The 27,585-nt window shown below is 37.4% G+C and overlaps 2 protein-coding genes across 4 annotated transcripts; one reads left to right on the forward strand and one right to left on the reverse strand.

Annotated features, from left to right (window-relative positions):
• The first annotated feature begins 278 nt into the window (after window positions 1–278).
• On the forward strand, window positions 279–22,346 carry LOC107810469 (nucleolar complex-associated protein 3-like). 3 transcript variants are annotated; one of them, XM_075226353.1, is made up of 14 exons: window positions 279–387; window positions 639–808; window positions 2,068–2,237; window positions 2,325–2,530; window positions 3,642–3,850; window positions 3,963–4,065; window positions 5,306–5,469; window positions 10,500–10,638; window positions 10,971–11,144; window positions 11,220–11,347; window positions 20,199–20,522; window positions 20,763–20,902; window positions 21,003–21,100; window positions 21,717–22,346. In XM_075226353.1, exons 2-14 carry the CDS (start codon window positions 651–653, stop codon window positions 22,185–22,187), a joined length of 2,484 nt encoding a protein of 827 aa, XP_075082454.1. In that variant the 5' UTR covers window positions 279–387; window positions 639–650; the 3' UTR covers window positions 22,188–22,346. The 3 variants fall into 3 exon arrangements, with proteins under 3 accessions (XP_075082454.1, XP_075082455.1, XP_075082456.1); XM_075226354.1 differs by lacking the exon at window positions 279–387 and adding an exon at window positions 398–549; XM_075226355.1 differs by lacking the exon at window positions 279–387 and adding an exon at window positions 508–525.
• Window positions 22,347–24,582: 2,236 nt separating this feature from the next.
• On the reverse strand, window positions 24,583–26,014 carry LOC107810472 (uncharacterized). Its single transcript, XM_016635261.2, has 2 exons — window positions 25,712–26,014; window positions 24,583–25,193 (listed from the first exon to the last, which is right to left on the reverse strand). The coding sequence occupies exons 1-2, from the start codon at window positions 25,931–25,933 to the stop codon at window positions 24,783–24,785; spliced, it is 633 nt and encodes a 210-aa protein (XP_016490747.1). The 5' UTR covers window positions 25,934–26,014; the 3' UTR covers window positions 24,583–24,782.
• Window positions 26,015–27,585: the final 1,571 nt, after the last annotated feature.

Genomic DNA, 27,585 nt, shown 5'->3' on the forward strand with positions numbered 1-27,585 from the left:
TTTGCTAATTAGCTCACATCTCTCAACAGGAAATCACATCAGTCCGACCATTTTTCTCTAAATTGTGCTATATTTTTATTTTTAAAGAGATCAAATACTAATTTTATCTCAATATATATGAATATACTATCTCGTTTCATGCATTTGCTATGTCTATTTGTTCTGGTTAATCTGAATAGTTTAAGACTTTAAGCTAACAGCATAAAAACTTGTTCTTTTTAACTGGGCCGAAATAAACACTAGACCCAAACCCAAATCCGTCCAATCCAATTCAGATTGAGCCCTCAAATTAATTCCCCCCACTCAGCCGCTTCCCTCCCCCCTCTCTCTTTCTGCACACACCATACTCTGCTCTTTTTCTCTTTACTAAAGAAATCAAATTAAAGCGTATGTTCTTCTTCCTCTCTGCATAATTATCCCAAGTCTGCCTCTAATTGGTGACCGTGTTCTAATTTTCGTTTTAGCAAATATCAATTTTATGAAAATATAACTGATTAAGTACAAAAGCCTTTCTTGAGTCACGCTGTGGGTGCTCACAGCTACTAACCTGTACTTTTTTAAATAAATAAATAAATAAATAAATTCATGATTAGTGAAGCTCATAATTTGTATATTAATATATATTTTTTGTCTTTCAGAGACCATTAGTAATGGGTAAGAAAAAGCAAAAGATTGTGCTACCGCCGGAGCTGCCACCTGAAATTCCTGATGAGGCAGTTGAAGTATCAGATGAGGACGTGCGTTTCGTTGCCGAAAATCGAGAATATACTGGCTTCTTGTCCAATCTGGATACTAAGTCAATTAATAAGTAAGCAATTATTGACTTGTATATGCGTTTATTTTTCACCTTTTTCTGGAATTAATGCTCATACAGGAATCGTTGAGCAATCATTTTTCCTGTAAGAAGTAAGAATTTATATATTGTAAGCTTGGTATGGTTTAATGTGTTAATTTTGACTTATTTGTCTGGAAATTGATGCATAAATGAGTTTAAGTTTGGAAATGATATGAATGTGGTATAAAGCTGTTGTTTTTTCTTGGATAATGTTCCCTCCAAAGTTTACATATCCGAAAGCACGAAAAGATGAGCTCTTGCAAAGGGGAATATACTGTTTTAATTACTTATATGCGGGTGACTAATATTTAAAATTATCTTTTTGACAAAGTAGTTTTTCCCCTAAGGTCACTTATGATTAAATGTGAACTTTCGTAAGGAAGAAGAAAAGTCATGGAAGGACGAATTTAAAATGCCTAGAAGGGAAAGGAAACTTATGCATTGTACTGTGTATAGCTGTGTTTCGTTTGACACTTCCACATGTTAATGTGCTATATGGAGTACACTAGAGCTTCAACTATCTATGCCTCATATGATGTTTGGCTCACAGGAGACTTCTTTTGTTCGAATATTGAAAATCAAGTTTGAAGTGGTGGCAAAATTAACTTTAGCTTCCAGAGTTTGGCACTTTGTTCAGAAGTCAGTTAGTTGAAGCAGCTTTCTAAAATCCCCAGAGCTGAATTAGGCTATTTTAATGCCTTATCCTAGTTGGGTAACTCGTCAATGGCCCATAGTTGAACAATTTGAGAAGATCACCAAAGCTTGGAATTTTCTTAAGTTCTTGTAAATTGTAATCTTCTCACAGTATCCTGGATAGTTGAGCAGTTCTTCCAGATACTCCTGTAGTTACGGTCACTTTCATTATGTTTCTTAAAAATCGTGATAGTGATGTGTTCTTGTTTTTTTCAGTTTCTGTCTGCTTAAATGTGGTTATCCTTCAGGTTCAGAATTTCTCTTTTGGTGAATCAGATAACAACAACATCAGTCATTTCTTCTTTTTTCTCAAATAATATTCTGTCTCTTAAAAAATATCAAGGAACTTTTATGTTTCTTGTTAGATTTCTAAGTACTCCCTTCGCATTTGGACACCTGATACAACGTTTTGGTACATTTTAGATGGAACCTCTTTTTGTTAGTTTCTTATTTCCTTTTACCCTCTTGTGCAAGTCTATTAACTTTCTAAGTTGATGTCTTCTCCTCTTATAACTGATATTATTATCGTAATTGGAAAGGCATGTTACTCGTGTTGCTGATGTGAAAGAAGATGATCTCGAGTCTCTGTATGAAAAACGAATAAGGAAGAGGTCACTTGATAAAGAAGCAGAGGAACATGGGCTAGAGGTTGATCCTGTGGATGCTCTTCCTGTGAAAACATTGGATGGAAAACTTTATTACCGGACAGGTACTGAAACCTCTTGTTCATTCGTCATCACCTGGTATTTGTATCTGTGCTAACCGTTAATTGGGTCTTAATTTTCATATTGTACAGTGCCAAAGGCTACACAAAAATCTGAAAGCGAAGATAAAGATGAAGCTAATTCTAACAAAGATGGTGGTGCTGATGCAAGTGTGGTGAGGTTGACTAAAGCAGAGAAGCGGGCAAAATTGAAGAAAATGAGGAAAGAGGCAAAGAGGCAGGCAAAAGAGGGGGCCGAAGTAGAGGAAATTGAGAAAATACCTCAAGCTGAAGCCTTGGTATGTGCATTATCTGCAGCATTAGATATCCAAAAAGATACACTGTAGTGCTAGGATCTATATCCTAAATTATATTTGAATTGGAGATGACAGTGCAAAGAGGGGAAAAAGGCACTTGAACTTTAGAAAAGAGTATATGTGATAGAGAGTGGGGTATTGACACAAGTTCATGCTGGTTCCTCTTGTTGCACTGCCTCTATACTGTTAATGGTGGAGTTACTACCTGCTTCAGTGCTTCATGTTTTCCTAATTTTTGGTGGAGGAGGAATCTTAAAGCACTTGGATTGGTCTGATCTTTGTAAGAAGTGTTGTGGCGTGATTATGCTAGGCATTTCCATGTCAGATTATTCTGGAAAAATAATACTCCCCGGACCCAAAAGTCAGAATGACCAATTGTCTTTGGCTGTTCCAAACGTACTTCCAATACTCTTTCAATATATAGCATCAACAAAGTTCTGTGAGCTCATTCTTATATTAGTCCTCCAATAAATTAACCAGTACTATTAAAAGTTATCGTTAAGCAATGGAGCAATGCAAGGTGAGGTTTTATCACATTAAGCGATGCGAAGCGATGGGTTATTGCCTCATGGAAGAAGCTATATGTTTTAGACGGTAAGCTGCAAAGTGAACCTGCAAGAAGTGGTTGATTCTTTGAATCTAATTTCAAAAGATAAAAAAGAGGAAACATTCCTATTAAGTACTAGGACTTCTCGTCATATACACTTCATTGTTCTCTTTTCTGCTGCTGTCTTCATTATTCGAGCTTGTAGCAACCTCCTCTTCTACTACTTTTATTTCTCTGCTCCTTGTGAATCACATCTTTCTTCTTATTTCTCTCTTCAACTCTCTTAGTTCACTTACTGCAACAAAAATAGAAAACTGAATGCTAATAATTCTTTTCTATGGTTGGTTAACTGAAAAGTAACTTTGCAATTGAATTTGTCATTCTGTGGCCTTGTTGAAGTATATTTATTGATGTTTACTTCGGATTCTGGGATTAACAATGTTATTACTGTATACTGGTTGCTTAAATTTGTAGAACTATAGTCAAACAAAAGAGGACACTTAAATTTGGATACAAGTATATTGATTTATACATCCGTGGTGTTAGGACGAGGTCAGAAAAGACATGACAGCAGAAGAGGACAATGAAAAAAAGAAGTTTAGACTAGCTGAGCTGGGAACTGCACTTCTTACAGATCCTGAATTAAACATCAAATCACTCAAGGAGATGCTGGAGATTTCTAAAGATGGTGATCGTGATATAGTGGTACTTGCCCTTAAGTCTTTGTTGGCTGTTTTCAGAGATATCATTCCTGGGTGAGAAGTTTGCAACAGTTCATTGGCTGTTTGTATTTTGCTTCTCCTAGTTTTTTAATTATTAACTTTGCTATGTAAACAATTAACTTTTTATCTTCAATATGGGCTCCAGGTATCGCATTCGGCTGCCAACTGAAAAGGAGCAGGAGATGAAAGTTTCAAAGGCTATTAAGAAAATGCGGTTCTATGAATCTACCCTCTTATCTGCATATAAGGTTGATTTGTGGATCAATATCTCAATAATAATTAATTTTACATATGAATTCAATATAGCTGCTAGCGCATACTATCATGACATGGTTTACCACTAAGTTTTGTTCCATTTTGTTGCTTGCAAATTATTGTGCCACCTTTGTTTTGGTGCACTTTGTTAACAGACTTTTTGACCTTTTGCTTTGTGGATAGGAAAATATGAATCAGGCCATAGAAATTGTATTTTGTTTGGAATAAAACAGGAATATGTTCGAGTTATTCTTGTTTCTGGAGTTACATGATAGCATTTTTGAGGTACTTTATGCAGATAAACGGGCTAGGACTGCAGTTATACTTAATGTATTCCTCCAGATGTTGGGTTGAATGGTTGAATTCTCATTGCATAGCAATTATTTTACATATTTCAATTTATTATTACTTAATTGAATAAACACTAGAAAGTTTATTCTTTATCCAGGCATCGTATAAATTTTCTTAGCTGTGGGATATTAAATACAAAGAATTAAAGTAAATCCATTACTTGAAAATAAGTAAATAGGTTCGATGAGTGTAAGGGCTAGCTAGACCTACCTGCTATGTTAAGTATTTTCATGTACTGAAGACTTCTATAAAATAAAGAGAAGTAAAAAATTAAGAATCTTTGACTTTGAAAAGGAGGTCAATCAAATGGGTATAATCTAAGTTATTATGGATGAAAGTACCTTTTCTCAAAAGAACTTCTTGATGTATCTTGTAACAGCAAAATAAGTCCGTTCCAGTTTATGCGAGCCTATTTCCATTTCCTTTTTGGTCCGTTCCAAAAAGAATGACCCCTTTCTAAATTTGGAAACAATTTTGCTTAAACTTACAATTCTACCCTTAATGAGAAGTTTTTATAACCACACAAATACTCTTGGCCCCTTTTTGAATTGTTTAAGACCACAAATTCCAAAAGTCTTCATTTTTTCTTAAACTCCGTGTCCAGTCAAACAAGTTCACATAAATTGGAACGTAGGGAGTAGCTGATATGAAGAAAATTCAAAATTTGAAGTAACATAGAATGTGGCTTCTTATTATTTTGTTTCTTTTTTTTTTCCTTCTTATTTTTAAAAGGTCTTAGAAACTTAACTTTGCATCCTTAGAAATGTTATTCATGTTTGTTGGATTGCAGAATCAAGTATAATTCTAGTCTTCTCACATTTGACAATATTCTATGTCAGATATTTTTGCTGATTACTCCTTTTCCTGTTTGTGTATTGACAGGCTTATATACAGAAGCTGATAGCTGTAGAAAAGCAGGCTGTATACAAACGTGTCGCAGTTCGCTGCATCTGTACTTTACTCGAGGCAGTTCCACACTTCAATTTCCGAGAAAGTTTGTTAGCTGCTGTCATAAGAAACATAAGCTCTGAGGATGATGTATCGAGGTAATTATGCTTACTGCTCTTTCGGTTCCTTCAGCTTTTCCACTTTCCTTTATTTGGAGCTGGTTGAAGGATGAAACTTTCATCTTCTTATATCATTTGTTGTCCTCCATCAATCCTTTGTTAAGTTGTCCTATAATCCTGTTCTAGTGGCGGGAAATCTGCAGTTCTCACAATGAGTCTAATGTGAACTTTCTTCATCAAGTTGCGTTGGAGTTATAGATGATGCAAGACAAGCATCTACATATTTGGTTTCTGTTCTGATGTCATTGCAGCAAAATTAAGCTTTAAAATAATCTACAACTACAAGCACTGGTTTCATGGAAGGCCTGGTATTGAAGTGCTTAAGAGTGAGGCTGAATAAAATACGTAGCTTTAACAAGCAATGAGGTTTTGGAGAGTAAACCTAAAAATAAGGTCTCAATTTGGTTAGTTGGAGGATTGAGAGACCCACTGAAATGCACATTTTTTTTGATAACCGAGAAATCTCTGCGGGCCAGTAACCCACGGTTCAAAATGCAGTGGGTAATGGGCCCTCTCCTCTACCCTTCTCCACTTAAATACCAGGGCTTTTGTCTAGGGCAGTGTTCGAACCCGTAACATACGCCTGACTGTACTACAACAACAACCCAGTATAATCCCACTAGTGGGGTCTGGGGAGGGTAGTTTGTACGCAGACCTTACCCCTATCCTAGGGTAGAGAGGCTGTTTCCGATAGACCCTCAGCTTCTTCCCTCCAAGAATTCCCCACCTTGCTCTTGTGGGGACTCGAACTCACAAATCAGTACATGACGTAGTTTGTAGGTCATGTACTGTACTCTTACCACTAAATCAATGCCTTGGGGGCAAACATAGCAATGCACCTTTTTGTAGACCTAAGCTATATTTAAACTATTTGTTGAATCATTTAAGGGTTTGAAGTGATAGAATGTTTGAAAGGGGGCTTCTGCGAAAGTGTTTGGGGATTTCAAAGGGCTTCTCACTAGTTAATCAACCAACACCGTTGTTTACTTTAGTGCTTTCAATTCGATTATGTCTAATCTATTTTCCCATTTTAAGTGATGTAATTTGACTAGGCATGGATATTAGGAATAATTGAGATGCTTAATTTTAAATTATGGAGCTGACCCTTTACTTCTATTATATTGAATCCCCGTCCCTCTTTTTGCTAAAATTAACTTTAAAGATTTGATAGTAGAAGAAGAAGTTTCCATTTGGAAGAAGTCTTTTGGACAAACTTAAAAGGAAGTAAGGCACTTAAATTGATTGAGAGTTCAAATTTGGCATACCTAAACTGATAAGAGCTGTAATTGAGCTGTAAGCAGTCCAAGGCAGGAGCAATTATGATATACATTTGTATTTTGTAAACCATGTATGAGAATATTAGGTGTTGGAAAGGAGTGAAAAAATTAACATACGAGTAGGTATGATGTGTGCCTATGTTGCGCGAACTCTCCAAAATGCTGCCGCACCCGTGTCACATCCTTCAAAAATGCACTACTTTTGGAGGATCCGACACACACCTGACGACATTTTCGGACAGTCCGAGCAACATAGATGTGAGCTGTTTCAGATGAGGATCTAAGACACTGCACTTTATGGGCAGGATTCGTTGACTTCGGCTTTTGCTATATAACTTCTTTGACGAGGAAGTTCAGCTCGTATTGCTATTTATATCATCTGTAATGTGGTATGGATATTTGTCTTATATTGCTTCTTGCCTTTTTTTTTTTTGATGAAGTAAGTTGTGTATTAATTAAAAGGCATCCAGAAGATGCAATGATTACAAAAGAAAAGGAGATATCAGCTCCAAGGAAGGACAAAAACCTATTACAATACTATAGAGCTGATAAAGTCCAAGAAAAGGTCAGGGACACAGGGGTGTGATTCACCCAGCAAAAAAGTAAAACTAAACATCTAGCCTTGAGTTTGTGTCTGACAGTTGAAATGCCATCAAAGCATCTTTGATTCCTTTCTGTCCATATGCACCACAAAATAACAGCCGGAACCATAGACCAGATTCTCTTGATGGACTTCTTAACTTTCCAGGAGCTCCAGCTCACAAAGGCATCCCTGACATTGCGTGGCATAGTCCAATGCAGACCAAAGAGTGAAAAAAACATAGACCAGATGTCTGTTGCAACTGTACAATGGAGGAACAAGTGATTGATTGTTTCATGATTGCTAAGACACATATGGCATTTGTTGGCAAGTTGAAAACTCCTTCTGAGAAGGTTATCCTGAGTTAGGCAAGCACCCTGTAGTGTTATCCAATATAAACCACTAACCTTGGTGGGGATTTTAGTCTTCCAAATAACTTTCCATGGCCACTGATCAATCAATGCTTTGTTAGTGCTCATGTTGTAGTAGCATGCTTTGACTGAATATGAACCACCCCTACTGTTACCCCATTTAAGTCTATCTCTGCCTTGGTTGTTGATGGAAATGTTCTGAAGGCTGCCAAGTAGAGCTAGCAGGTCCTCTATCTCCCAATCATTCAGGTTTCTCCTTAATCTTGGGCTCCAAGTGTTCTCCTCCCAGTTTTGAGCTACTGTAGAGTTTGAGTTAGATGCAACTGAGAATAGTGTTGGGTAAGCATCCTTCAGAGTGCTTTGACCAGTCCAAAGATCCTTCCAAAATAGAATGTGTTCCCCACTGCCCACCTGGAGAGTTGTATTAAGAGAGAAGGTATTCCACAGCTTCCTGATACCCTTCCATAGACCACAACCATAGGGTGTATTAACCATATTGGAACACCAGTGACTATCACTGCCATACTTAGCTTGTACTACTTCCTTCCATAGACTCGTTCCTTCTTGATTATACCTCCAAAACCATTTCATCAACATGCTCTTACTGTGTAGTGACAAATCCTTAACTCTAGACCCCCAAGTGATTTGGGAAGTATTACCTTATCCCATTTCACAAGATGAAATTTGTGGTCTTTGGAATTACCTTCCCATAGGAATGAACACCTGAGTTTATCAAGCTGTTTTCGAACTTTAACTGGTAGAGGAAATAGAGACATAATGTAGGTTGGTAAGCTATCCAGTAGTACTATTGATAAGAGTTAGTCTGCCACCAAAGGAGAGATACTGTTGTTGCCAGAAAGTCAGCCTTTTTTCAAATTTTTCAATAACCCCATTCCATACCTCAGTTGATCTATGTCCAACCCCCAATGGAAAGCCTAGGTAAGTGGTTGGGAATGAACCTGTATTGCAACACATGATCTCAGCCAACACCTCTAGGTTAGGTACACAATTAACAGGGTATATGACACTTTCTGACATGTTAATGTGTAGCCCAGACAAAGCTTCAAAAATCATCAAGGTGATGTTGAGATATTGAACTTGGGACTCCTCTGCACCGCAGAAAATGAGAGTATCATCGGCATATAATAGATGGGACACAGAGACTAAAAACTCTGGTCTGCTGCCAATGCCAAATCCCTCCAACCATTGTAGTTGATTGGCCTTCTCCAACATTTTGCTCAGACCCTCCATTGTTAGGATAAAGAGCAAAGGGGATAAAGGATACCCTTGCCTTATTCCTCTCTTAGGGGAGAAAAAACCAACAGGGCTTCTATTCACTAGGATAGAGTACTTGACAGTAGAGAATGAGAATTTGATCCATTTGTCCCCAAATCCTATCTGTCTTAGGATTGAAATGAGATATTGCCAGTTGATTTTGTCGAAAGCCTTCTCAATATCAAGCTTGAAGAGCAATCCAGGTACTCCAGTTCTTTGTCTCCATTCTAAGGCTTCATTTGCAATAAGTGCAGCATCTGAGATCTGTCTCCCCTTTAAAAAGGCATTTTGATATCCTGAGATCAGATTCCCCATCACCCTTCTGAGTCTTTCTGACAGAACTTTAGCCACAATCTTGTAGACACTTCCTATGAGACTAATAGGTCTGAAATCTTTGAGTTGAATTGCTCCTTTCCTTTTAGGAATAAGTGCTATGAAAGAGGCATTAAAGGACTTGACCATGTGGCAGTGATTGTGAAAGTGATTAAGAGTCCCCATGACATCCTTCCTAATAGTATCCCAGCATTTTTGATAAAAGGCCATAGTCAGTCCATCAGGTCCAGGGCTTTTATCAGGTGCACAACAATTTATTGCATTTATTACTTCCTCTTCAAAAGCAGCTTCCAGAGCTTCCTTCTGTTCAGTGTTCAGGCTTCCCAGTCCTTCAAAAGTAGCATTAGGCCTCCAGCTCTCATTCTCAGAGTAAAGCTCCCTGTAGAAGTCCAGAATCCCACTTTTGATTTGTTCCTTGTCTTCAATTATATCATCTCCTACTTGTAACCTGTCAATACAATTGTATCTCCTGTTAGAGTTGGCAATTCTTTGAAAGTATTTAGTATTCCTGTCCCCCTCCTTCAACCATAAGCATCTAGACTTTTGTCTCCATGATATCTCTTCAGCTTTTGCTTAACTGTTGCAGCTCCATCTTCAACTGCATGCTCTTGTTAGATTGAGCTTGTGTTGGTAGCCTTCCTTTAGTTACCTGCTCCATTAGTAGCAATTCTTCTAGGGCTTTATGTGTTCTTGTGCTAACTTTTCCAAATACCTCCTTGTTCCAGGTAACCAAATCCTTCTTCAACAGCTTCAGCTTTTGGGATAGAATAAAATCTGGAGAGCCATTCACCACATATCCCTGCCACCATTGCTTGATCAAGTCACCAAACCCCTCATGTCTTCTTGCCTTATCCAAAACTTGAATGTTGATATGTGGTTTAAAGATCTACTAAATTGCTTCTATTGGCAAAAACTTGGAAATTTACTATACAGTTCAGTGCTTCAAAAATTCAAAAACCTCCTTCCTCGAGGAAAAGCAAACACCAAAACTATGCACTTCAAAGTTTTGAGACGTGTTGCGTTGTTCTGTAGACTAGTCCTCTCTCTCCACACATGCGTGCTAATTGTGAACAGAATATTCAAATAATAGAATTGGGCCTCCAGGTTATGATGCTTTTTTTTCAATTAGCAATTATGCTCTCTCAAGTTTGTCAATCTACTGCTTGTTGACAGGAAACTTTGCTGTTCTACTGTTAAGTCACTTTTCACCAATGAGGGAAAGCATGGTGGTGAGGCAACTGTGGAGGCTGTTCAAATGATCGCAGACCTTGTTAAAGATCATGATTGTCAACTACATCCTGATTCCATTGAGGTCTGCAACTTTAATTCCAATACATTGACTCTAGGCTTTTTCCGTAGATTGTTTATGATGTCATCTTGAATTTGAAGCACATATCCTGGTATTGGGCCAAAAAGGACGAATATTTCAATGTCGATGTGATGACTGTGTCAAACATTTGGAAAGATAATGGTGATCTTTCAAAATGTTGCTAGTCAACTTAAAACAGTAATACTCTCAACAATATTCATTCAAGCATCTGGAAGTCTTGCTTAATTTTGGTTGGCATTTAACCTTAACGATATAGTTTTTGATTTAGCTTTGGGAAAACTTATTATCTTATGGCATGATTTTGTGATGCTCAGGTGTTTATGTCTCTGACATTTGATGAGGATCTTGGGAAGCGTGAAACTCGAGATGCTGATAATAAATTTAAAAGCAAAAATTCTAAAAGAAAGAACCTTAAGGAGCTGAAAGAATCAGTTGCCAACGAGAAAAAGAAAGCACGGAAAGAGATGATGTCAAAGACACGAGAAGAGGTATTATTTTGCCAACATAATCTGTTTTTTGGCTTGTTAACTATAACCTCATTTGCACATCTTCATGTTTTACAGGTCACTGCAGAATTGAAGGCTGCTTCATTAACTACCGATGTCACTGAAAGGAGAAGGATGCAGTCTGATGTATTATCAGCTGTCTTTCAGACGTTCTTTCGTGTCCTAAAGCAGGCATTAAGGCCTCGGTATGTTTATTTTGCTGATGATATAAATGAAGCATGTAAAATAATGAATTCACTTACCATGAACCCGCCATATAAGGTGTATAGGAAAGTGGAGAATCTCACACAAAAACATGATCCTTTATAGAGAGCTATCTAGCTTTTATATAAAAAAAGAAGAAAGACAAATGAAATCCTAGGAGAAAAGAACACATGATTGTCAAATCAGTCATTCAAATTGCAGTGAAGGTCAATTTGTGAAACAAGAAGAGATATCTGAAGAAGATGAATAGGAGGAAGAAAGAAGACCACCTTCCATTTTCTTTCTAATTTTAATTGATTTACTCATAAAAGAAAATAAAGAAGAAGACAGATCCTGGTAGTTTTTTGGAGGATTTGGTCTCCAACTTTTTGAAATTTTTACTAATCCATCTGAATTTGGGAATGATTCTGTTTTAGAATCTTTATTTGTTATATGAATACATCTGCTATTCTGCTTTTCTTTCTATCAAGAATAGTTCATGAGCCCCAAGCCATTATTATGCTTTTACGGATGCATTTGTGTTGTCTTGATTTCAAATTAATTTTGGTTACTGATATTGATATGTTTCTAGCATATTTGGTTTCCCTTTGTGTTCTCAGATAGTTATGCATTTTCTATTATATTGCAAATTCTTCATATGATTGTGATATTTCCTTTAGTTGTCTGTGTATTCTATCTTGAGGTTAAATGAAGCAAAGACTATGATCTATATCCATGATGGGGGGAAAAAAGGGAAAGCTACAGAAGTTTTTTTTTGATAACCGAGAAATCCCCGAGGCACAGTGGTGCATAGTGTGGAATTTGGTGGATAATGGCCTGCCGCTCTACCCTTCTCAACTTAAATACCAGACTTTTGTTTGCATCAGAATGCGGACCGGTGACGCGTGCCTAACCCACACATCACGTGCTGCACTCTTACCACTAGACTAGTGTCCTGGGGTCAAGGGAAAGCTATGGAAGTTTGTAGCAAGTAGTTAAGGTTGACATCTTTAGGAATTAAGAAACATGTCGATGCCCTTGATTGTGTTATGGATGCCTTAGGAATTAAGAAATGTGTCGACGCCCTTGATTGTGTTATGGATGCCATGAATTGCGTTTGGTTACTCGAGGAAACGTTTGGAAGTTTTGTCAAAGATTAGGATGTGTTTTTACGGCTGAAATTATGAATCAGCATAATCTTCCACTTTACAAGGTTAATGGATAACTCGGGAAATTATGTAAATGACTATTTTGAAGCACAAAAAGGTCTGAGTGATTAAATTAGGCTGGGAGATAAAATAGATGCTTCAGCATTCATGAAATGTTAAGAAAACCTTTGTAAGTTTAAGACTGCTTTTCACATGTTATGTTGTGTTGAAGTAGAAAACTTTGGAATTTAGAATTTATAATCGAAATGTGTTGCATTTGATGCGCCATCAATGTCTAAATTGTTGAATTGCAAATTTACCACAAATCTATTAGGTTTACTACAAAATTTATGCGTTTTTGCACAACTTATGTAGATTTAGCTCGTAACTAAAGTATGTGAATAAGAATTATATTCTGCATGTAACTTTTTGCCAGCTTAGCCTTCAAATCTAGAAGTAGTAATTAATGGTATGAAATCATAATTTCCTTTTTCCTTCATACAAATTTGGTGATTTCTGGTTAAGGTATTAACATTGAATTGAAGTTTGAGTTCAGTGGGACCTGCATATTGTTGATAGCCATGATCGAATGAAACATTCAAATATTGCAACTGCAAGAAAGAAAGAGTTATTGCATGAGACTAATGTTTCTTGACCATTGTGTATTTATATTTACAATAATTTTTAGACCCGTTGATTGTGGGACTCTTAAAGTTGGTGGTGTTATTCCACGGCATCCAGCCTCTGATGGACCCAACTCCATCGCCCCCTCACCTTCTCCGATGCTTAGCTGTACTGAGGTTACAATTCAAGCTCCTTCTTCTTCTGGGGAGATTGTTGCGCATGCCCCAATTGATGTTACTGCCGGACCAACAATTCCAGTTAATATGCCGCCAAGGGTTCCATGCTCTCTTCCTTCACGCTACACTGCTGGTGTTTCTGGACATTTCTATAGCAGCGGGGTGTTAATCTCAGAGGTTGGTGCCTTTCAAGGAAATGGTGAGATCCTTCCGACACCTAAAGTTCCTATTGCTAGCAATGCTATGATCTTGTATTCCTCCGGTAGGAGCAAGGAAAGGGTACATATAGAAGACGCATGTCCAATTTTGTCACGGATTGGAGGAGGGGATATGTCCTTCTGGAGGGAGGATAAACTATTAAACTTTGGGAAGTTTTTAGGTGTTTCTTTTGAAGGGAAGGAAGATAGGGTGCTAGAACTGTTGAGGGAGGTTGAGCAACAATCTTTTTATGATGGTGCAGGGAAGGTGTTGGGTCAAGGTGTAAAGCAAAATAATTTAGGGGATGTAGTGGTGTACTAGAGAAGGGGCTGGGTGTGCGACATGGAGGAAGGGAGCTCGGCTGGGGGGGTGGGGAAAAACAGGATATTGTTACTTATGGAAGTTAAGATTCTTTCATGGAATGTGGGGGATGAATGACCCAAACAAAAGGGCCATCATCAAAGCGGGAGTTAGAGAGGGGGGTGCCAACCTAGTTTGTTTTCAGGAGACCAAAATGGAAGCTTTGTCGAATGCGATTGTGAGGAGTGTCTGGGAAGGTAGTTGGGTAAAATATGACTGGGTCCTAGCAGCGGGACGTGCCAGGGGCATTCTTCTTATGTGGGATGATAGAAGCTTGGAGGTAAAAGAGGTTAAGAAGAGAGTTTTTTCTTTAGCAGCTTTTGTCAAAGATAGAGTGAGTGGGATGGAGTGGGGATTTGGGGGAGTGTACGGACCGGTAGGAGAAGAGTCCAAGGTGTCTTTCTGGGAGGAACTGACCAATGTTATGGGGGAATGGGACATTCCATGGGTTCTAGGGGGAGACTTTAACACTATTAGATTCCTGGAGGAGAGATTAGGGTGTAGTCTGATTTCGAGGGCCATGGAGGAGTTCTCTGACTTCATCAATGATCATTTTCTCATCGACCTTCCTCTGTCAGGGAAAAGGTTTACTTGGGCTAGGGCGGAGGATTCCAATTCTAGGTCTAGACTTGATAGATTTATGATATCGTCCTCCTGGGATGAGCTGGTGTCGAATGTGCTGCAGACTCCTTTACTTAGGCTGACTTCAGATCATTTGCCTATCTTGCTAGATGGATACAGAGGGAGGGGGGGTGCGTGCTCCTTTCCGATTCGAGAACAAGTGGTTGAAAGTGCCAGGATTTGGTGACAAAGTGAAAGAATGGTGAACAAGCTACGGGGTATCAGGGACACCTTTATTCCGTCTTTCGAAGAAACTTAAACTGCTCAAGGGAGATATTATTAGGTGGAATAAGGAGTTTTTTTGGGAGGGTAGAGGTTAAAATGAGGGAGCTTATGCATGAATTGGGGAATTAGAGAGAAGGGAAGGGGCGAGATAGTTAGATGAATCTGAGAAAGCAAGACTGGGGAGGTTAAGAGGGAAATAGTCGAGTTAGCAATAGCTCAGGAGACCAGTTGGCGGCAAAAATCGAGGGCGCTCTGGTTAAAAGAGGGGGATTCGAATACCAAATTTTTTCACAGGGTTGCGGTTGCAAATCGAAGGAGAAACTTCATAGAGTCCTTAGTTGTGGATGGGGTGAGGATTGAGGGAGATGAGGAGGTAAAAGGGGCGATAGTGGGGTTTTATGAGAACTTCTACAAAGAGGAAGTTACTTTGAGGCCTACTTTGGGAGAATAGAGTTCAACCACATAGGGGAGGGAGACAATGAGTGGCTAGAAAGTGCTTTCGAGGAGGACGAGGTGCACGAAGCTGTGTTGAGTTGTGCTGGTGATAAGGCCCTCGGGCCCGATGGTTTCTCCTTGGCATTCTTCCAGCTCTGTTGGGACACCATTAAGGGGGAGTTGATGGAATCCATTGAATACTTTCACGTGAATGGTGTTTTCGAGAGATGTATCAATGCTTCTTTTATTACTATTGTGCCTAAGAAATAAGGTGCATCTTGTATCAGAGACTACATGCCTATTAGTATCGTGGGGAGCATTTACAAGATTATTTCTAAAGTGCTATCCATTAGACTCGAGAAGGTTCTTGACGTGTCTGTTTTGTCCTTCCAGAATGCGTTTGTGGAAGGTAGGCAGATTCTGGACGCTGCTTTGGTGGCAAATGAACTTGTAGACTCTAGAAGGATAAATAGAGAACCCGACTTACTATGCAAGTTGGACCTTGAGAAGGTTTTCGACCATGTCAATTGGGAGTTCCTGGATTTCATTATGATGCGGATGGGGTTTGGGGTAAGATGGAGGGGATGGATCAAGTTCTGCATTTCTTCAGTCAGATTCTCCGTCCTAGTTAATGGTAGCCCGTGTGGTTTCTTTGGCAGCTCCAGGGGTCTCAAGCAAGGTGACCCCCTATCCCCATGGTATTCATTCTAGTGATGGACGCTCTGAGTAAAATGATGGATTGTGCGGCAGGCGGAGGCTTCTTTCGAGGACTCTCAGCTCCGATCGGGGTGTCCAGTGCCCGAAGAGTCTCTCATTTGCTTTTTGCGGATGGCACCCTGGTTTTCTGTGATGCCGATATGGATCAATTGACCTACATGAAGCAGGTCCTGCAGTGGTTTCAGATAGTATCAGGGCTTAAAATCAACCTCGGCAAGTGTGAGATTTTCCCGGTGGGTGAGGTTGCTAACATCGATGCTTTGTCTTATGTTCTCAGATGTAAGGTGGGCTCTCTTCCCACTAATTACCTAGGTCTCCCATTGGGCGCTTCACATAATGATACTACGGTTTGGAATCCAGTGATCGAAAGAGTTGAAAAAAGATTAGCAGGCTGGCAGAAACGGTACTTGTCAAAAGGCTGCAAGGAAGTGCTTATTAAAAACACTTTATCGAGTATGCCCACCTATTACTTGTCCCTGTTGCAAGCTCCTGTTAGCATCATAGAAAAACTGGAGCGTCTTCAAAGGAATTTTCTTTGGGATGCGGCGGATGGAACTAGAAAGTTTCATCTAGTTAACTGGCAGACAGTCACCTCCCCAAAGAAGTGGAATGGACTTGGAGTAAAAGATCTTAGGGTATTCAACAGAGCTTTGTTGGGGAAGTGGCTGCGGAGATTCGGGGTAGAAGAGCATGCTCTGTGGAGAAAGGTCATAGTAGAAAAGTACGATTTCACGGGAGGGGGTTGGAGGACCAAGGCGATCACAACACCTTTCGGGTGTGGCATGTGGAGGAGCATCATGAAGAATTGGGAAGCCTTCAATGGCAACATCACTTACAGGGTGGGAGATGGAAGGAGAATCAGTTTTTGGAATCATAGGTGGTGTGGAGAGGATACTCTGAGGGTCTCTTTCCCCCACGTCTTCAGAGTTTCAAACCAGAAGGAATTGATGGTTCAATAGATTCGCAAGGAGCATGAAGGGGGTAGTATGGGACCTCTCATTTAGAAGGAACATGCAAGATTGGGAGATTGCGGAGCTCCAACATTTGTTGGCACTGCTATATGGGCAAGACAGGCCCCAGCCATCTTCTGATTCTTGGAGATGGGGGTTGCGTGGCGATGGTTTGTTCACCGTAAAGTCAGAGTATGTTAGTGAGAGAGGAGGCCACTTTTCCATACTCCTCGATCTGGATTCCTAAGGCGCCCACGAAGGTGTGCTTTTTTGCATGGCTAGCGGCGAGGGGAGTGATCTTGACTGCTGAAAATATGCGAAAGAGAGAAATTACATTTGTTAGTTGGTGCTACATGTGTAAAAGCTCAGGGGAAGAAGTTGATCATCTTTTGTTGCATTGCCCTGTGTCCTTGGGTTTGTGGAGGGCAATCCTGAATCTTTTTGGTGTTCAATGGGTGATGCCAAGCACTGTAAAGGAAATGTTATATAGATGGGTGGGTTTCCGTAGAAGAAGAAAGCTAAAGGCGTGTAAGTTCGCCCCGTTAGCTCTCATGTGGATAGTTTGGGGGAGAGAAATAGGAAAGCTTTTGAGGGGATTGAGTCTCCTTTTTCACATTTTAAGAATAGTCTCTTATCTTTGATCGCTTTTTGATGCACTCATATAGCCCCTACTTGTATAGAAGATTGGGCGTCATTTGTAGAGAATCATGTTCTGATGTAAATTCTCTACTTTTTGGTATACTTCTTGTATACGGGAGTTTTTCTCCCTTTTGATTAATACAATTTATCTTATAAAAAAAAAATCACATTGAAATTGGGCCATCATTTCTAATTTCTTAGTTATTGGATATGCTTCTTAACATTCTAACTTAGGGATTACAATAACTATGTAGTTAACTCTTAATCCCATTGAAAATGGGCCACCATTTTTAATTCCTTAATTATTGGATATGGGTTCCTAATAATTCTAACTTAGGGATTACGATAACTATGTAGTTATATCATTACAATGACCATGTACATTATTATTTACCAAAAAAAGTTATTACAATCATCACTGCCGCTTTGAGGTGGAGCTTGCAAATCTTATGCTTCAAGCTGCTCATATACAATATTCTAGGTCCTTCAAGTGATTTGACAAAAACTATCCTAGTTGAATCGCCAACAAAAGTTGGAACTGTATCTTCAGATGCTATGTACAAAGTGGCGATCGATTTCCATACTCTTTCAAAGACTAAATTATAGTCAATATGCAAGATTGCCATATATCAACTACATGTGTCAATTTAGGCAACAACTATTCAGTAAGCTACTGTTTTAGCCAATCTAGCAGCAAGTTCCAACGAAGATATATTTTACTTCAGTATGGCCGTACCACAACATTATGTTTCTTGTATTCCTTAGAATGAAGATTTGTCCAAATTAAACACTGTACTTAGAGGTTGAATGCTATCTAAAGGACAACTGGCCCGTTCAACATCAGTATACTTGACGTGGGAATGACTTGCACTTGTGAATCCAAGATTGATGAAAAGCAAGTCAGATGTTTGGATTGCTGATCAAAACTTAAATTATCCATAAGTCTTCTATGCTAGGATCAGGCCTCCCTGTCCTTTTAGAGACAACATTTGGATCCATTCGAGTAATGACCAACTTAGAGTCAATCATCTTTGTCTCCTTGAGAATGTCTAGAGCTTATTTCCCTTACTAAATGCAAGGCCATGAGTAAACTAATCACCCTGGTTCAAAAGAAATATATCAATTTTGCAGAAATCCTTGGTTTAAAATAAGTAAAATATTGTTTCAATCTGCCATGCTGTTAAGATTCATCACACGTGATAATTTTTACCTTATCCAAAAAAAAGAAAAAAATAGTCATCACCGTGATAAGTATGATAACAACATGTGTCACAAGATAAGTACACATGTTAGGTTTGTGTCAGAGAATGCGGAATAATGAGCCTCATTACAAATCAAACAAATGTCAGACAATGTCTGAATCTATTAAACCAAGCTCAGTGGGGATGGCGAAGTATTCATGGGCATTGGCACTACTAGATTTGTTAGATGCTCCGTATTGATTGTGTAACTCAGCAAGTTTTGGAGTATGAAAAATAATTTATGACAAATTTTCATCATCGATAACCTAGTCCGTTAAAAAGTTGTCAACTAAGATACTAATTCCTCTTACAAAATTGGCGTTGCTATGGTGCCAGACATCAATAAGAACTAAATGAACAACCTGTTTGCTGTCTCAACTAAGATAAGACCTCGGAGAACGTTACTCGAATTTAATGACTTACACCTCAGGCAACTGAAATTTGAAAGACTTGGGACTAGCTGATTGTAGACTATGGAGGAGATATGTGAATAACACTAAAGAATTATGATACTCTCTTAATTTTGATACCATGTAGAGAATAAGCTAGAGAGGGACGTATAAAGTTTGAGAATGCATGGAAGTAATGCCTCTCACCTTTTGTGTATTTGTACCTTTGAAAGGTGTGAATCACCTCATTTTAAAGTTCAAACTATCAGAGAGAGATTACTTTATTCATTTAATTTTGTTTAAATGTCCTCTCATGTGCATGCTTGATTCTTTTTCTCGGGCCTTGCACATGGAAATACTCTTTGATAATGGGCGGTGCTGAGACTTGAATGTTGAATGTGGGATCTCTCCTTGATCTGATACCATGTTAAATCGTGTGAACTATCTCATTTAAAAGATAACTCTATTAGAGGGGAAATTCTTTTATTTATTCAACAATGTCTTAGCTTATACTGCAATATAGTTCTATTATCTTGTTTACAATTCTCATATATCATGAGACTTCTTGTCCCATTATCTCCTATTGATTATGGGACTTCTAACCTCATTTATAGCATTTCCTAATTCCACTAATTCTAGGATTGGGAGATGACTTCCTAATTCCTCTAGTTATAGTGTTACAATTATTGTATGACTACATAATTACAATCAATAGTAGCCATCATAACTAAACAGAATAAAGACATGCTTGCAGAGATTTATGTGATGTGAGTTCTAATCCTGAATAAATTGCTACTGACGTTCACTGGGTGATGTTTTACATCTTTCCAAGTGCTGGAACATAATGTCAGCTTGTGGAACTACATTAACTGATTTGAAATAAAGCTTATCTAACAGAAATTAGTGCTTATGGTGCAGGTTGCTGAAGTCTTAATTGAGTTTGAGTTTGTTATCACAAGAAACTCATACTGGTTTGGATATCCAAAGCATCTTGGATGTTATGTTTAAATTTTGCTTTATTAGCTCTTGCATCAGTACAGTCTATACTATACTTGACCACTGTGTTTTCACTTGATACCTTTTCACTTAATGCTGTCTCAAAAAGTAATTTCTCTGTTATTATTACTCAGATCAGAAGCAGGTTCTTCACCTCAGGCACCTGGAAGTCATCCACTTCTTGCTCCTTGTCTTAATGGAATTGGGAAATTTTGCCAACTCATCGACTTAGATTTCATGTCCGATCTTATGAATTATCTGAGGAAGCTTGCCGGAAGTGGCAACAACTCTGGTGATTCTTCCATGGATGGTTCAGCATGTCTGACAGTATCTGAAAGGCTCCAGTGTTGCATTGCTGCTTTCAAAGTGATGAGAAACAACTTGGACGCACTGAATGTAGATCTTCAGGATTTCTTTGTCCAACTTTACAATCTGATAATTGAGTATAGGCCAGGAAGGTAAATCCGTGCCTATCAAATAACTAAAGTTCAATTATTTGACACGGGTAATCTTTTTTCTTAACCCACTTCAGTCCTCTTGGAAAGAAGGAGGACTGTCAGAATGCAGGGTGGGGATGTGTTTTTTTTTTTTTTTTTTGGGGTGGGGGGTGGGGGGGTTCTCAATCCAATGAGATTTTGTAGATTTCTGTTAGTCTGTGGTTACATCTTCTAAAGCTAACCATTTCTCTTTGTAAGCAGGGATAAAGGCCAGATCTTAGCTGAAGCTTTGAAGATAATGCTTTGTGATGATCGACAGCATGACATGCAAAGGGCTGCAGCTTTCATAAAACGTTTAGCTACATTCTCTTTATGTTTTGGATCTGCAGAGTCCTTGGCTGGTAAAAGCATATTTGGCCAATCATTACTAGACTGCTGTATGTTCTTAACCAAGCTTTTGTATGTTATGATTTATGCTTCTCGTTTGTCAAACTATTGCAGCCTTGGTGACTGTAAAGCATCTCCTTCAAAAGAACGTTAAATGCCGGAACTTGTTAGAAAATGATGCTGGAGGTGGCTCTGTCTCTGGTGTCATTGCGGTGAGAATCAAATCTTCTTTCTGATTAACTATATGGTCAAAAGGTGCTATCTTGATTATTAGGCTAACTTCACCCACAATGTAATAGTGTTGACGTATTCCTTACATAAGGCGGTTTTAACTTTTCTCTTCATTGAATATGGATCATTCAGGCACATGATATTTCTTGAAGAAAATAAGAGTGCACCCCTTCTGTTTTCGGACATCCCTAATTTGTTCCCCAGCTTCTTTTCTATACTTTTGGGTGGGGGATCAGGGAAGGGGACACTGGAGGGCATGGTAAACGTAAGGCGTGGATCTGTTGACATTTTGTGGTATAAACACTTTATAGAGCTTTATATCTGGTACTTTCAGGAGTGCGCAATTCTCATGCAAAGTACTTTTCATTGTATTTTCTGAAGAAATAGTGTATTACTGAACTTTCCATTAGGGAAGCTCTGGATATGCTCATTGACATTTGTTTCTGTGTGCCACTCATGGCACAAAAAATATGCTTCATACTGAAATTACTCAACATGAAAAAGAGAAAAGCTTTCCACTTGTACCATTCATATTCAGTAGATAGTTGAACCACTAGAAAATGGCAAAATGCTGATGGCAATTCTTTTCTGTTGCAGAAATATCAGCCTTATGCAACTGACCCAAACCTTAGTGGTGCACTTGCTTCAGTGCTTTGGGAGATGAACCTTTTGTCAAAGCATTATCACCCAGCTGTTTCTACAATGGCATCCAACGTTTGTATGTTGAGCACTGGCGATAGCCAGGTTTATCAGTCCAACAAATCTCCTCAACAAGCTTTTAAGGAGTTGTCACTGGAGCAGGAATCGTTCATCGTAAAGAGTGACCCCAAAAGCTCAGGTACCAAGAGGAAAAAAGGGAGTGCCTCATTAGAGCATATTAGTACGGGGTCTGACCTTGATTTCACTGCTCAAATTGATGAAAATGATGTTAGAAAGAAACTCTCTGAGCATTACTTGCTGCTTCATGACATAGCTGAAAATGAAAGGCTAAGAGGGGAATTGGCTCGGACAACATTGTCTCTGAAGCTACACGAACAATATAAAAAGCAGAAGAAAAGAAGAACATAGTAGGCATCTGTTGTCTACAATTTTGTAGGTAGATCTATTTAGTAGTTGTAAGCATTCTGCAATATTTCTGGATAGGAGAGTGCAACTCGCGATTGTTTTGTACAAACTGGGCATAATGCCTATTTTGCCTTCTGATTATGAAATAGATCTTATTATTTATATCGATGTTCAGAGGTATTTATTCCTTTCTTTTCTGCCTCACCCTCTTTCCCAACTAATCTTGTATATTCCGTTATTAATTGACAAGATGAGAGAAGAGAAGAAAAATGAGGGTTCCTTGTTTTCCATCAAGTATTTTACACACTGCATTATGCCTATTGGTTTCTTATTGTGTAAATGGAAGAATGGTTATTCTGATGTCCAGAAGGATGTTTTCGCTTTGATAAACAAGATTACAATGCTGATTTTTCTTTGTTATAAGTGATAAGAGAAGGAATGCCTACAGCGATTTGCCATGTTGTTCATGTGAAATCTACCTGATAACTGCTACTTAGTAGAGAATTCGTATAGCTAATCTCAACTAGTTTGAGGTTTTACACGTGTGATATATTGATATTTTAATTTGAGAAATATATAACTTTTAGCCGCTCGAAAATATAATAGCCCACAAAATGCATATTCTTTGTAGTGTATTATATACAAAATATATATATATTTTATATATATTTTAGCTAGTAAATAAAATTAGTTGCCTATTACTTTGTTGCGAAAAGTGCATTTGATGACCATATACTCATCTCTTCCTATTTCTTGGATGATTCAAATACCAATATAGTGACCTCTGTATAATTTTGTGCAAACGAGTTCACTCAATATTAAGGTACAACCGGAACGTAGGCATCACTGATAACGTCTAATTTCTTTTTTTTGTTGTTCATATGTACCTCAAAACAATATATTCTGAGGTCGTTCTCTGTTTATTAGATCTTAAAAATGAACAAATTTAAAGCTAAATTACAGGAAATCGATTTTCTTTGACACCAAATATTAAGATGCATACTGACCTTTGTATTTTCACTTTCATCATTCTTATTATGTAAAACTGATGAGTTTACAAAATTATCATTCTGATCATGCTACCACATTTCTCTTTGTACATTTTCAGAAGATTACCAACATTAATCTCTGTTCAAAATAGCGATTCCCATAGCTGAGAATTTCCATAAGTTCTGATCACACTGAGCTCTGCTGTATCTTTTCTGGCAAGAAAAATAAAGATAGCAAAGATCCGTCTGACTAACACTGTGAGTAGAGAAGGATTCAAAATCTTGAGTTTATGGGTTATGAGATTCTAGAAAAGACAGCTTACTGAGTTTTTGGATAAATTATTTATGCATATTAAGTGAATTTATTAACACAAATTTACTAGATTTTGTCAAACCCGTAACTAAAACTCTAACTCAACCCTGACTGTAAGGCACGCAAGCTCATATCACCAGTGTTTTGGATCCTTGGACGTGCAATATTACGTCAAGCTTGCTTTATTCTAACGTGAGCAATAATAAGCTTAAACCTTTTGAAGTTACTGGCTTTGCAACCATCATCTTCATATTAGACATTTAGACATTAATATAGTACATTATCTACTCTTATTTATTAATTTAATTATATTTCCTTCTCAATGTTGATTTGACTCTGACATATCACCTGTCAATGGACGTCTAGGTTTTACCAAACAGAATTAGTTGCGAATGAACGCTTAATTGTTGCCAAACTGAACCCAAACCGAACTGAAAATAAAAAAATGGAATCAAACTGAATATATTTCCGTTCAATTATGTTTTTTATTCTAGAAACTTAAAAATCAGATCAAAATATAATAAAATCGAACAGAACCAAGCAGTGAACACGCATATTTCAATATAGCAATTTTTTTTATAGCATATTCTATTGGACTTGAAGGTAAACTTTTAAAGTATTTTTTTCTTCGTCTGGAAAAAAAATGATTTACATACTTTTGTTTGTTTTCATTATACTTTTTACTTGTACTTCAACTTCAGAATATATATATTTTTTGCACTAATCCATTTTTAGCCTTTTGAGTAAGTTTGGCATAATTTATCTTCTAATTTCGCTGCTAAGCAAATATTAATTGCCGTTGATTTGTCATAATTTGGAGTGCAAGCGTTGAAGTCATCCTTTCTTCATTGTAAAGAAGTTTTCAAGTCACATTTACCTGTAAATATCTTAGAGTATTTTTTTATTTTTTATTACACTAGGTAGAAGTTAAACTATTTAAGAAACCTTTTTTTAGGTACATTAACTTGAGACTTTAATTGCCTATATTAAAGGAGGAGGTTGAAACTAATATATGCAGTACATTAACTACCTTGTGACTGTGTCGGTCCACACATATTCCAAGAAAAACAAACATGGCAAATCGAACTCAAAGCCCTTGATATTGCAAAATTTTCAATATAATAGTAGCCAAATTCTTTTTACAAAATCATGCATGATACCTAAGAGTTGGAATCATACAGTTATCTGGCCTTTTTTAACGGATAACATAAGTATATACATAACTTTAAAGTATATATATAAGCTTTTCTAAGTGTGCCATAAAAGTTTAACTAGGATTATTCTTCAATTAATTAATCAAAAAGAGCTTAGCCTTCTCTTGAAAAGGGTAGGAGGGGTTTCATCTGGTGGATTGACAAATTTGCAATTTGGACATGTTGGTAAAGATGTGGACATCATTACTAACATATGACATTTCTTGCAAACTGCAGTGACCATCTCTTGTTGATCCACGTCAAATGTTAGCCAAGAGGGAGAACGAGTGATCAAACCCTGAGCCTCAGTACTATTCTTTTTTGTGTCTGAGTTCTTGTTATTACCAATGAAATAGGAATTTTGGGTTTTTTCTAGTGATCCACATGGTAATAAGTTGAGTTCAAGGTCTAAACTCATATGCACTGGAGTTGGTGGCTCAGGAGTAGTACTCAGTCTTGGATCTCTTGATGTCCTCTTTTGTGTCCTTGTATTGTAGAAGTAAATATGTCCAGACTGCATTTTAAAAAACAGCAAAGAATAATTAAGACTAGTCCAACTTTCATAACATTTCTTGAAAGAAAAACACACTAATAATAAGAGTGTGGCCCAACGGTTAATGAAACGAGTGAACAAAATATTGGAGATGGGATTCAAATTTGATCTAGGTGGCAGAGTAGTCACCCGACTTAGCGGTAGAGCAAAGAATTCTAACAAAGGGATTACAAAAATAAACAAGAAAGTCTCACCTAGTATTTTACTAACTTACAACTCCAAAAATATTTTTTGAAACAAATTTACCACAACTAAGGTTTGCATTAATGTAGGTTGTCTACATCACACCCTTTGGGGTGCAGCCTTTTCTCAAACCCTGCGTGAATACGTAAAACTTTGTGCATCCAACTGTCTTTTTAAATCTACCACTATACTAGAAACTTCTCTTATATGAAGTAGATATTAAAAATATAGACTATTATTTTTAGATACGTTCAATCTGATCGGGACACCATAGTTATAGAAAAAAAATTGCATACCTTAATATCGAGACATCTTTGCCACTCCAAAGGCAGTGGAGTCTCGAGATGCAGCTGAGTGCCGAATAAAGATGTCATAGTCTTGGCTTTCTGTGGCTTTTCATAAGAGATTTGATCTTCTGCTTTGAGTTCATCGTCCCATTTTCTCTTCTTAGACAAATCTTCTATATTTGGAAAAACATTTCTTTGTGTTGGAACCTGAGTTGTGTGAAAGGAAACCATTTGGACGATGATCAAAATTTGTGGCTTCTTCTCTTGTCTTTAAGTTTTTCTTCTTCTTTTTGAGATCATAAAATGGTGTAAATATTGTGGACGGTTATATAGGGGGAGGCAACCAACTGCAATAGAATCTAAAAGGGCAAAAACTTAAATGTGGAACTAGAATGGGGCCCATCTCTGCATGACGTGCTCTTCAAGTGAAGTAAATTCAATTTAATTGAAAGTTGGGGCTATGCAATTACTATACACCTCCAACCTGCTATTTAAAGCAGAGATGTTAAATACTATGAGTATTCACTAACTCTTCTCTTCGGTCAAATCTTAACACTGTATTCTCATGCATGCACTAATTTACTTAATCGCTTTTGCCATCATAGATGATCACTTTAGTTAAATATAACTCTTGAAATCCTTAAAAAAATATTGTTTAGGTCATTTTTATTATCATACACAAAAAGGGAAAATGTATACCATATCATTTATATACCATACTCTTTATAACCAAGAGAATTATATATTTTTACAAGAGATTTAATGACTAGAATAATTGATTGCATTTTTCTTGTCACTGTCCTCTGCTTGATATAGTTGGCTTAATATTAACAGCTGACCGACGTAATCGTGGTGTATATAACATAACAAGCTGCCATTAATGCCAATTACTTTAAAATGGATTGGAAAGAACTTGAAAACTTCATTCATGAGATATTTATTCCTTCAGTATGGCATAACTCTTTAAGATTTTTGACCAAATTCTTATCTCTAGTCCATTCACGAATGACTTTTTTCTTTTCTTTTCTGTTGGTGCTTGTTATAAATTGTCCTATAGTTTCGATATTATCCAGCCAATAAATAATAATGTGTAGGAATTGTTAGGTGAGAATTGATTTTTTATTTTTCTTTTTTTTATAGTTATTCTTATCCATATATTACGATACATATGTTGTTTATTTTATACCCATCATAACAATACATAAATTTCTGTATAACTTATGCGAATACTAAGAATGCAAAATCTAGTAAGACAAATGTAACCAAACATTATACTCCATTAAGTTGCACACCGCCATGATTTTTTCTTATATGACCAATCAAAGAATAGTCAATGGAGGAAACCAAACGACCCCTAATGATAGATCTTCCACCTACACACTTAAAAGCAGATATGCGTCATAGTTTCCTTCCATAGGAAGCCTAGACAAAAGATTAGCTGTAGAGTTAATGTATTTAGACACGTAGGCGGTGACGTTAAGAGATAAGAAGAGTGTTATATACATATATTAAAAAATTCTATTAAATATCTAAATTGTAACTCAATTATTATTTTACGTTCCCTCCATTCACTTTTACTTGTCCACTATACTAAATCAAGCAAAAGACAATTTTTTTTTTTTTTTTTACCCTTATCATTAATTACTCATTTTCAAACTTATTTTTCAAGATTTTTGAAAGGCTATCATTATTAGGGATTGCATGATAAAATACATATTATATTTATTATTTCTTAAAGGACGTAAAAAGTTAAAAATGGACAAGTAAAAATAAACGGAGGAAATATTAACTTAAAATTACCGTAAAAATCTATAATTTTAAATACTTAATTCGCCTGGGATGTGAAATTGTCATTAAATAAGAAGAGTCCGTATACAGTTGAA

This window comes from Nicotiana tabacum, chromosome 12 (genome assembly GCF_000715075.1).
Source record: "Nicotiana tabacum cultivar K326 chromosome 12, ASM71507v2, whole genome shotgun sequence".
NCBI classification, from domain to species: Eukaryota; Viridiplantae; Streptophyta; class Magnoliopsida; order Solanales; family Solanaceae; genus Nicotiana; species Nicotiana tabacum.